General features: G+C 35.4%; 1 protein-coding gene across 1 annotated transcript; it reads right to left on the reverse strand.

Moving 5' to 3' along the window:
• Positions 1-3,474: 3,474 nt before the first annotated feature.
• LOC134661927 (uncharacterized protein C9orf85 homolog) lies at positions 3,475-6,758 on the reverse strand. Its single transcript, XM_063518180.1, has 3 exons — positions 6,368-6,758; positions 6,014-6,105; positions 3,475-3,724 (listed from the first exon to the last, which is right to left on the reverse strand). The coding sequence occupies exons 1-3, from the start codon at positions 6,677-6,679 to the stop codon at positions 3,544-3,546; spliced, it is 585 nt and encodes a 194-aa protein (XP_063374250.1). The 5' UTR covers positions 6,680-6,758; the 3' UTR covers positions 3,475-3,543.
• Between the last annotated feature and the right edge of the window lie 6,034 nt (positions 6,759-12,792).

Raw genomic sequence — 12,792 nt, forward strand, 5'->3', positions numbered from 1 at the left:
AATTAGCATGGATGATTGGTCGAATTTATTTGTTGCCCACCATAACAAATAAATTCTACCTATCATAGCGTCGCATTGCGTATGTTTTGTCCCTCACGGAGGCACGCGTAGACCACTTCTATAGGATGCTACCTTCTATGCCCATATTACATATTATGTACTTATGTAAATTTTCAGCTTCATTGAACACCCGGGAAGTGGGTCAAATTTAATTTGCATGATTTGATTGGAACCGGGACAGATGAAACTAACTAAAAGCTTGTAAAAATGTGGCTTTCCAATTTCTATTGCAACTTCAGATGAAAACGTCCTTATTGAAGCATAAGGACCCTTAATTTATGGAAAGCCACATACAACAACCAATTCGAGGCTACTAGGCGGCAAAATACGACTCAATACGAGTAGGTAGGTCAAATATGAGTAATAAAATACGGATTTATATTTGGCCAAATATTCTTTATTGTGACAAAGTTATTCTTCCTCGCGTTATCCCGATTTTGCCACGGATCATGAGAACCTATGGTTCGCTTGACAATTAATCCCAAGAATTGGCGTAGGCACTAGTTTTTCCGAAAGCAACTGCCATCTGACCTTCCAACCCAGAGGGTAAACTAGACCTTATTGGGATCTGTTAGGCTGTTAAAGTTTAAAGTTAGCTACTCGTAAGTCTCGTAACACAACATATAAGTTTCACATTATAACAAAAATTACTTACATATATATTATGTACCTAAACATATTACTTTTCTAAAAAAAGGACTGAAATCTAGTGCTGCGAAGAAACGGTATTTTTGTTCGGCTTTTTTGTTGCTATTTTGGCATATGGATACATGGTAGAAGAAGTAAGTGTATGGAATCCTCCTCCATTTTGCGTGGTCCGACGCACCTGGCCGGGTTTTCGCGATTTTCCGTCAATGTTCAATACCTTATTTCTTACGAACACCTAAAATAATAAGTTTAAAATTAATCTCAATGTCTCCAGTTTGCTGTTCATTCAAACTGACAAAATCCAAATTTCTGAGGCAATATACGACCGCTGTCTTATATAAGCCATTAAATATCAACATGAATAACCCCACGTTGCGTTGTTATAAATTTAATTAAATAAATAATTATTTTATTATTTAATTTATATCAACTAATTAGGCATAGCGTCCAATTTAGAATATGGCACAGGCACTAGTTCTTACGAATTTTACCTTAATTTATTAATCAAAGGACCTGAGGTAAAAGTGAGAAGAGGTTGATATGCAGATGCAACCAGCTAGTCGCCGACGCTCCGCTTCCCCCGGGATTAGCCCTTAAGCCTGCACCTAACAGACTGGCTCATAGGGGGCTATGAGCTCGCCGTTGCGTCAATTTTCATTTTTAGAAAAAAAAACTAGTCTACTAACTACTAACAACACAATAAATGCTTATTTTGCCGCATTCTTCACTATCTCTCCCTGTTTCACTGCCATCTAACCCAGAGGACAAAAATATAGCTTATTGTGGCTACTCCGTCTTCCTCATGACTCATGATATTTTACTTCACCATAAAGTAATTGGTGTAATATCAAATGATATTTTTCGCACAAGTTACAAGAAGTTCATTGCTAAGAACCACGACGATTGGTTTAAAATTTAAACTTTATATATAATTTGTTACCTAGTAATTATAATAAATCTGTTTTCTTTTTGACATTTAGTGGTATATGTATTGCTGTATGTTTATTGTCAAGTTTTTTTTAATTCTGGACAATTGTCATATATTCGTTTTCATGATAGATCTACACCAACGCAACTGCATGTCATGTTCTTGCGGTTTATTTTTATAACGCCAAGATCAAAATTTGACTGTTAACTCCATCTTGCGTCGAGTAGAGGAATCAAAAAACTATAGAAAATAGAAATGCAGTTTACTCTATGCCATAGAATCCCCTTTTAAATGTCATAAATCCAAACATGGCGGCCATACCAATAGATAATCAAGTCTAGCGATGAAATGATTTGTTTACATGAGATTCACTGACAGATAATGATCTTTACCTATTCGACAACCCACGATAGTTCAGATTCAAATGAACTTCAACATGCGACGTCAAAATTGGCATGTCGAATAAGGCCCCAGATTTCCATACACTTACGTCAAAATCAATATGGATTGACAGCTATCTCAATCCCTTTCTAATCGCGATTCAGTAATAACAGGCGGGTCAATGTACGAAATTCCTCGTGCTAGGCGTCTTTTATTTACAATTAAAATATTAAATTTTGATAAAGACCTTATGAGAGATTTTATTTAAAGTTGTCCCCTAAAATTTTTTGTTAAACTTTGGGATTTTTTAATGTTATTTCTACTCAGAAGCATGAGCTCTTTTGATCCTAATAAGAGAAAAAAGTTTCCCAAAATTTCCATACATTTTTCGGTATTTCCATTCCGTAACCGCCATACAAAGTCTATAAAAATGGTAACGGAATGGGAAAACACACAGGACACAGTGGGACAGTTTTTTTCTCCTATTGGGATAGAAAGAGCTCGTGATTCTGAGAAGAAATAACATAGAAAATCACAAATTAAAAAAAGTGTAGGGGACAACTTTAAATAAAATGGCCCTTATAATTGTCATACAGTAATGATAGTAGCTTTATAAATTACAGACTTACTTTTTTAACCTTATAACCTTCAGCAATTTTTGATCGAGCGTGCTCGTGTCGCCACCGACAGTAATTGTACCACGTAGAGTAAGGTTGGCATAGTTACGGGAGTTATAAATGTGCTGTAAAAACCAAATCGGATCTTTGTCTTATTTATCAGACTGTGGCGAAATGAGCTGGATATAGTGGATATGTAATGTCTTATATATCGGACTCTGGCGGTTAAGGGTTAAAGATAGAGTGCAACAGTAAACAACCTTTAAGAATTCAATAACCATTTTTACTGGATTGCCTTTTATAAGAAACTGTTATGTAAATTAGGAAAATACATTAGCAATGTTTTAGCTGAAGGTTACTTTGTTATTAAGACGATATTTATAACTTAATTACTATAGGTACATTATAATAATATATTTAGTTAAGCTCTACTATACCTCACGCGTCTAATGATGATCCCTATGACAGTTCATTTTTTTTTATACTTACATTTTTTTATACGTATGGAGCAGCTGTCGCTTACCTAAATGTTAGTAGATATTTTTGGAAGTATAGCACATTAATTAATTTAGAAATGTAGCATTTAAGTAACAAGAATACTGTTAAAGCAAAGCATATTATTTCAATTATTTTTTTAAATTAAACCTACCTAAAAGCGACTTGTAAGAACTGTCATAGAGGGATCATCATTCGGCGCGTCAACCTATAATACAATAACTAATGCCTAAAAAAACTTTATTGTAACAACGCATTGTATTAATTTGTAACATATTGTTAATTTTTTGTTCATTTAATATTAATCATGGAATATTAAGTTATATGTAAATGAAATTAGCTTAAATATGTAATATAACAAGGTTTTAATTTGTAATATTTTATCAAATAAAACACTATTTAAAATATTTCCGTTTAGTCTTGTTCATAATTTCCAGACTTGTCCGAGCCATCAGAGTCCGAATCGTCAAAGTCATCCAACTCATCATCATTATCACCCAAATTTAAATTATCCATGTTTTTCAGCATTTCTTCAACTTGCGATATTACCTCAGGCGTGAGGTTGCTGTCTCCACCATGTGTTTTATTAATAGCCCTGAAAGACAAATAACTGCAGTTAAAAAAAAATCACATGGCATGGTAGGTACCTAATCAATGCATGTGTTTAATAAACAGAGATCGGACAAATTTGCGACATTGCTCGCAATAATGTGGACATGACTCCAAAATTGATTAAATAATTAATCATTTAATTAATTTCTTACCTGAGGTTTAATTTTGATTCCTAATCAATAAATAACACAAAGAGTTCTTATAATGTAAATTTATTTAAAAAAATAATCAGTATGTTTTCCAGATTTTCTGTAGGTACTTATTTTTTTATATCAAAAATATATTTAAGTGCTATTTATTGATTAGGAATCAAAATTAAACCTCAGATAAGAAATTAATTAAATGATTAATTATTTAATCAATTTTGGAGTCATGTCCACATTATTGCGAGCAATGTCGCAAATTTGTCCGATCTATGTTAATAAAAGACCGTTGAGCGGAATGTGTACCGCGCGCGACAGCTTCGCCATACAAACAGTCACTATTTTCCTCTGGGTATTAACATTAAGTATAGAAATAGGTACTTTTACATAATTTGATATACATTAGGTAACTACATATAGTCATGCCCATGCCCTTTGAATATTTTTTTCGATTGATAATAAAACTCCGAAGAGTAAAATGGGGAGTGTGTGCATGGGGAAGCTGTCGTCCACTATCAACATAAAATTAACCAATTTTTTAACAAGCAGATACGTCTACGAGCGATATTCCAAATTTTATATTAAAGGAAAAAATGGAAAAAGTTACGCTTCCGGCAGGACTTGAACCCGCATCCTCCGCAATCCGTACGTTGCTCTTAACCAATTGAGCTACGGAAGCCTACCAGGACATCGCAAATCTTTCCATCCCTTCCTTTAAGCACACACGCCATAAGGGTGGCGTATAGCGACATCTACCGAAAGACGATTACATCTTTTGACGGCACCGGAGTCTCAAGTTGCATTGAGAATTCACCAGTAACAATGTGCTAACCCATACTAAATCAATTATTTAACAAGCAGATACGTCTGCGAGCGATATTCCAAATTTAATATTAAAGGAAAAAAATGGAAAAAGTTACGCTTCCGGCAGGAGTTGAACCCGCATCCTCCGCAATCCGTGCGTTGCTCTTAACCAATTGAGCTACGGAAGCCTACCAGGACATCGCAATGAATGTGTTATTTGAGCCACACTAATGTAAGACTTAAAGCTACCTTGTCCTATTCGAAAATTGGACATTCATTTTGATTGTTTATGCATAAGTCAGATTGGCATAATGCCAGCAACACACCTTGCCATATTTGCTCAAATATTCGCATTGCATTTTTTTCCTTCGCATGGCAGACAAGTGACACAAAGCAATAAAAGTAACAAACCCTGAAGTCAATTGCAAACATAAATTACTAAAATAAGGTAATTTGTATGTAAGTTAGTTGACTTAAAATTAATAGCCATGGCTCATGACATTTAACCTGTCTCCAGTATTGTTGGAGTACCATTTAACATTTGTCATATCAACAATTATTATTTTGTAGCAGACTATAATAAAGGATAATATAGCACTTTTGTGCGGGTAATTTGACATTTAGGTATTATGACATCACATTAATTTGGAGTTTGGGCATTCCATTTTGAGATCTAGGAATTTTAAGATGCCATGAAACCAAAGCATAAAATAAATATGCTATGGTTTTAGTTTTGAATCATGTTTTCATTTTATAACCTAATGCTTGTGTGTAAATTGTATATGTTAATTGCTCACCAATTGGATTTTAAATATTGGCCTAGTAGTAAGTAACAAATTATACATATGTAATATGAAATATTTTTTTAGCAATTACAATTATTATACACTGGCAAATGCATATTGACAGAGAAAAGATGTGTAGCTGGCATTGACGTATATCTCAGGACCGGCCTTACGGGCAATAAAAATCGGACATGAATGGTACCAGTACAGCGGTGTGACACCGCTACAAGGCGATTGGTTGATGAGTTCGTATCACGCGCGCGATTGGTCGCAACTAGTTGCGTTACACTGCACAATTGGTACAGTGGCCACTGAACTAGTACCATTTTTAGTGCCCGTAAGGCTCGTCCTGAGATATACGTCAATCGTAGCTGGCTATTGAACACATGAAATAAAATAGTAAAAACTATGTCACTTATATTGTAAAACAAAACAATAAATGGTTGAAAAATCACTTATTTTGCGAGGACATTATTTCCGTCATAGATATTAAAAAAGTTTCTGTATACCTATTACACATACAAAATAAGAGTTCCTTACCGCATAATCGTGCGTCGTTTTCGTTCAGGTATTCCTTTCAACATTAATTGTAGGTCAACATTAGGCTCCTTTTCTATTTCTAGTTCATTAGCCTGCAAAGTTATAAAATTAATACATTCTGAGTGTAAGGGTGCAACTTTACTGTCTTAATACTGATTGTATTTCTTAATACTTCCATTGTAGATGAAGATCTAACAAACGTTATGAACTTTAGTAATAATTATTTATTTTTCACTTGAGAGAACTCAAATGGTAAACCTGACTACACTATTCAACATTTGAATTATACCAATGCGCCTTCATATTAGCTATCTCTGATGTTATACATTTTCAATAAAAGCATGCGTAGCTCACCTCAACAGCTGTGTTGCATTTAGCACATACGTTTCGTTTTGTTGCGCATTTAGTGCATAATATGTGATATGCATATTTTATAGCTTTCTCCTCACATCCCACGCATTTTCTGGGTGCTGTTAATGGTTTGTATTTTTTATATTTGATTTTCCAGTCAATTATATCTTTGCAACGTTTACACACTCCTGTGACGTCTAAATTATTCAAAAATTTAGTTTTATTAGTTTTATCGTGTAAGTCATTTTTATATGCGGATTTGTTTTGATGTTTTTGAGGCCTTGTTCTCATTGCATTTCCTCTCGATGTACTCATGGCAAACAATTATTTTTCAGCGAATAGTATTTAGAAAACACGAATAGCAAAATAGGGCACACGTTGTTTACAATAACCTCAAATTCCTCAATACTCATACTCAATTCCATGCCAGAACCTATTGACATTTGACATTCTGATTTTTTCTTATAGCCATAACACACTACCGCACCGTACCAAGGTCGCGATGCGATGCGGTGCGGTAGTGTATTTGGGCTATTATACCATCCTTTCGGACGGGCAACGATCATAGACCATATTGCCTCATCTCTGTATTCTTTGTCTCTGCCTTTCAAAAACCAGACAAGTGCGAGTTGGAATCGCCCACCGAGGGTTCCGTACAAATGTAACTTATATTTTTGTGCTTGTAGTGTAAAGCCCCCTCCAGACTATGTGTGTGAATCGCGGCGCGAAGTCGCGAACGCGAGTGTGGAGTCGATTTCGCTGTCTGCGAAAATCGACTCCACTCTACACTTATATAATACGTTCGCGGCTTCGCGTCGCGATTCGCGCACGGGTGTGGAGGGGGCTGTAGGTTGTACTCCTCATATAGCCAGTTTAATACGCAAATTAGACTCTCGCGCGAGCCACGAGACGAGCCGCGAGCCGCGCCACGAGACTCGAGTCCACCGCTTACACTCGCGTTCGGCTTGTCATTCGGTTATAAACCTTATGCCGTGCCGTTAGTGTTTAAATTATATTCCCTCGACGAGCTTGCGAGCCACGAGACGAGCCGCGAGCCCACCGCTTACACTCTCGTCTCGTGGCGCGGCTCGCGGCTCGTCTCGTGGCTCGCGCGAGAGTTTAAACCGGCCGAGTCTGATCGGAAAGAGAAGTTAAGCCCCCCATTCACACTCCTACCTTGTAGTCCGCCTCGTTGGGTAGGATTGTGTATGGGGGTTGCGGACTACGAGCGGTCCTACCGTTTAGCCGTTTGTAGGACGGCTCGTAGTCCGCAACCCCCATACACAATCCTACCCAACGAGGCGGACTACGAGGGGGACTACAAGGTAGGAGTGTGAATGGGGGGCTTTAGAGAAGAGTCGTGGAATGTATTGGGCCCCATACAAGATTTTATTATAGGTATTATAAAGTATCTTTTATATTTTCCATTAGCATTTCTATGATAGGTATTTATTTTTAGTAAAGATATCGAATTGATATCGAGGCTCAATTAATCGCTATTCCGTTCTCTGTGTAGAGATTATCGATATGATATATTTAACATGATTAAAATCGACTCCACATTTGCTCCACATACTAAAAAACATGCTAGAAACCCACAAACACAATTATACGCACACATACACAGCTTGCCTACCACCAAAATGGCTGGCTACGGCGGCGGCTACGGGTCATAAATCTATAGTATATCTATGCGACTACGGCTTGGGTATTAATTTTCTACTGAAAATTAGACAACGTTACACAACGGTTTGTAGCCCTACAAACCGTTGTGCAACGTTCGGTCATAGGTAATAAGGTATTTGACATTTTTTAATGAATGGTATCAGTCGATCAGGTTTGTATTGAGGATCAAATGTATGTATGGGACCCATTGTCTTAAAGCATAGGTTCCCAAATTTTTTGGGCCACCACCCACTTAGGTGTAAAAAAAAAATTCAGCGCCCACCATCACAGTTTAAAAGCGGAATTAACGTATTTTTAATTCACGGAATAACCGTGAATGTCTACACTTATTACGGTTTGATGTCAGGGCACGTTCGAATTGGCCTGAAAGATTTAAAGAAACCTAATTTAATAACTTTTTCATCTTGTTAAAATTATATTAAATTTGAATTTTAGACAATACGAATAGATGTATTCCTAAGCATACAGTTTATTTGTGATTCCCACAAAAAAACATTTCGAGGAATTAATTCCCAGCAAGCTGGAACCCATTTTAAAACATTCATTTGGTCCTAATTGCGTGTAATCCGAGTTTGCGCAATCCTAGGAGGTGGTGTGCATACAATTCTAGCTCATTTTCAGTTTTTTGCTTGTAGCTCGAAAACGGTACCTAGTGTACCTACGTCTGACGGAAATTTTCGTCTAAACATGATAAAAATTGATATCTGAGGATCCGAAAAGTATCTTAAATATGAATTCGTAGTCAAAGTTTGTAAAATTGGCTGCCACTTTGAATTTGTTTTTTTGGTATATATAGTTGTGTTAAAATCCGAAATTCTTTTTCGCCAGTATCCGATCCACAAAATCTTGCTGGTCGTGACATTGTAATTGATGATTCCTTCTACATTGAGTGGTTTGGAAATCCAAGAAAAATGTAACTTCCAAGGCTCACAAAATTTATGCACACCTCCTGGAATTGAGCAAACTCCGATTACACGCATTTATTTTAGAACCAAATATTTAATGAAGGTATTAAAACGATTTTTCAGCTTGCTGAGAATTCATTCCTCAAATGCTGTTCTAGGTAGGAAACACAAATAAACCGTATACGCAGGTATACATCTATTTGTATTATCTAATATTTCAGTTTTTTTTCACTTGCGGAAGCGCCCTCCTGGGCAGCATGAACGCCCCTCAATCGCTTCCGCGGCCCCGACCGTCCCCCTGAAACTATTCAGCGCCCACTAGGGGGCGGTATCTCCAACCTCCAACTTTGACAATAATAATCACAAAAAAACTATAATAGGCAATTGTGTTAAAAATTGTTTAGGAGGTAATACTCTTTGTGACAAAATATACGATTCGTTGATATAGTTAATAAGTTAATAATAAATAAATTGGTAGGAAATATGTGAATAAAACGATTGGCGATGGGTAGAGCTTATTTAATATTTGTTCGAGGAAATCATCCTCTATGGCATTCACAATGGTCGGTGTTCAGTTGAAACGAACTAAATAGATGAATTAATTTTAAGACAATTTTTATACCGCTACATTATAATACATTCTATTCTAAAATAAATAACACAGTGACGTTCCTACATTTATACTTAGATACTGGCAATACAAATACAATAAAAAGTCAAGGCGATCTTAACCTACATTATTTTGTAAATTGTACCTACCTATGTAGGTATTTCATAAAATAGGTACCTACTGATAGGTAGGTATAATAAATAATTCATGTTCTCAATATGCATGCAACATACCTTAAATAAGTAGGTTAGAAGTTGAGCGTGTTGATTCGCGCTCTGAGAGGGTTCCGTAGGTAGGTAGACGGATACACACTTATACAAACAACCTATCTAATTAGCAACACGTTCTGAATTGTAACATGACAGACGCTTCCTTCGGGAATTTGTAAATGACACCCACGACAGACTTCACGTACCTACTTCTATAATTTCCTTAGTCGATCCATAAGCTCTGACGAAAGGAATGTATGTTTTTATATAAATTGTATACATATCAATATCTAATACTAGTTAAAGTTTATTCTCAGACGCAATGTATTGCGCATTTTGTTATGTTTAAAGCGTGATAAGCAAATTCAATTACAATGATGATAGCATACATTGAAGATAGGTAAAAATTAAATTTTATGAAAAATTAATAGAAAGTCTAAAGACTTCCTAATTTTTCAAACTTGTTAAATTAAAAGTTTTATCGTTTGAGGAGTACAATATATGTTTTTATTATTTGCTCTTGTTACCAGGCCCATCCGGTATATAAGGTAAAGGGCCCCTGTTTCGGCAGGTTAAGGCTCTTGAGAGTTTGTATATTACCAAGCATTTTTTTTAAATATTACTAAGCATATCAACACCTTGAAAGCTTTTGAGTAAGTTATATTAGTTCTTTGTTAATAATTTCATGTATAAACTATAGGGTTTTAGTTGAAACTTTTTTTTATATGAATTTTTTCGTGAACCTCTTATTTGGCTCCCATTTCGTGATACAAATTTAGCTCAGCTCCAAGTTCGTGAATTCGTGTCCCCTGTTTCGTAATAAAGTTTTCTTAGAGTAATAGGTGATAATTTGCTGATAATCATTTTAAATTACCTACTTACGAGTAATTGTAAGGTCAAATTAAAAATAATATTGAAAAAAAAATTTAATTGAGAGCTAAGTAGCTTAAAGCTTTTTGTACTCGTCGACTTTAATGGTTGAATTAAGACTTCGTAAACCATATGAGTACTTTAATACTTGATTAAAAGCCGAAACTATATAAATAAAAAATAAAAAAAAAACTTTTTTTTACCAAATATTTTTTTTTTTACAAAAAAAATATTAACTATCTTATACGTTAAATATAAACATACACAAAAATAAATCAAATAAATTGAATTATAAATAAAATTGTGCTAGTAGTTAATATGAGAAATTGAGAATATACGTGGAATATACCTTAAAAACTTAAACTCGGGTCACATTCAAACTCGTTTTATGAGAATTCTAGTGAAAAAAACATATACCGAATTTCGCTCATACGAAACTTCATGAAATACATTAATTGTTTTCTAATTTATTTTTTTAATTATCTTCGTTGTTATATTTAAAAACAAGCACTCAAAATGTATCTAGAAAATCCTTGATTCGTTAGTGGCACGAAACAGGAGACACACGAAAAATATAATGACCGCTATTTCGTGAGTCGATTTATTGCAATTTTAAGGTATTTCTATGCATATATTCAATCTTTTTTCTTATCAAATCAATTACTAAGGAACCCACAGAAACACTCCCAAAAACTTTTTTTCGAATGGGTTTAGCTTTTCCTTCCTATAAGCTTAACAAGTGAGAGCGCGCACCTTACGCCTAAAAAAAGTGCACGCATACAACACAGCTGTTCGCGGCCGTCTGACAGTTTCGACCGTCGTATTACTCTCAGTTTAATCACTAAAATATTGGTTATTATTTTATTGAAGAGATTAAATAATACAGATTTTTTTCATATGTATAATTTGAATAAAAAATATTTGTATTCCTTATTATTTGCGCCAGAAACAAAACTAACGAAATAACGTACTAACACGAACTTGGGGCCCTTTACCTTATCCTATCCGATGGGATATGCAATGCACGTGATAGCTTAGGTAGCGTGGTAGGAGTCTACCGCCCAGCTACCGCCACCGCTTTTAAGTTGTTCTAAACCGTCATGTAACCGACTGTTTTACAACCGTATTTTTACTAGTTTGCACCAATGATTTATAACTCAAGATAGGTTATAGGCGTTCCAAAATTGAAGCGCTTAACTTGTGACAAGTTGGACAAGTTTCCTTTAGAAGCGGCTGGACAAGCGAGAAATGTGCACGTGCTAACGAGCTCCCGCACACCGAAAGAGAAAGAGACGACCTTATGTTTAACAACGAGTGTGACAAAGATGGATGTAATGAGAAAACTAATTAAAAATAACAAATTTCTTCGTAGGCACAGCAATAAATATGGAAGTATTTTTTGTGCTCCTCAAGTATGAGTATAACCTATCTATGGTTATATAATATCATTGGTTTGCACTAAGTATTTTCACATACGGAATGTACCGGCACTAATTTTTTAATTTGAGAATTTAAAAAATCACTTCAGCTATACGAGTACATAGCCGTTTATAGCTTTATTATACATGTTTATTAATATTAGCTTTACATGTAAGAGCTAAACTAACGTAAAATAGTTTTGTTTATAAGTAGGTTACCTTAAATAGTATGTTGCTTCATGTTAACATCGTAGGTATTGGAAATAATTGTGACATAACTTATAGCCCGACTAATTATTCCCGTATAAGTTTAGTTGCAATAAATGCGGCCACACTTGAGGCTTCTTGGTCTGTCTGATACAGTAGGCCTAATTACATAGGCAGGTATCGACCTAGCGTCAAGTTGTAATAGAATCAATGTGACATACAGTTGTACATGTACGTGTCCACGACGGCATCACTGGGGAATCAATATCGCCTCAGTGTTATGCCTAAATGCTCCTAACTCACTAGCAGACACCGACGTAATATGTGTTAAATGTTTTAAAGCTCGGAACCCTAAATAGTGTGCTAAGTAGTAGGGTTCTCTTAATTATGCTGATTTTTCGCCCCGCTATTCTATAGTTTTGCAACCTTAGCGACTTATTACCGCTGGTTTATAGCGAGGCATTAATATAGTGAACCAGATACGATACGATCGCATCAACTCTATTTAATAATGCAATGGAAG

The sequence above is a fragment of the Cydia amplana genome, chromosome Z (assembly GCF_948474715.1).
Source record: "Cydia amplana chromosome Z, ilCydAmpl1.1, whole genome shotgun sequence".
NCBI lineage: Eukaryota > Metazoa > Arthropoda > Insecta > Lepidoptera > Tortricidae > Cydia > Cydia amplana.

Excerpts from the sequence above, each read along its gene's own strand:
- LOC134661927 (XM_063518180.1), bottom strand. The coding sequence starts at position 6,679 with ATGAGTACATCGAGAGGAAATGCAATGAGAACAAGGCCTCAAAAACAT. Across the intron at positions 6,106-6,367 it reads AATGCAACACAGCTGTTGAG|GCTAATGAACTAGAAATAGA; the intron begins GTGAGCTACGCA and ends ATAACTTTGCAG. Across the intron at positions 3,725-6,013 it reads AAACGACGCACGATTATGCG|GGCTATTAATAAAACACATG; the intron begins GTAAGGAACTCT and ends TTTGTCTTTCAG.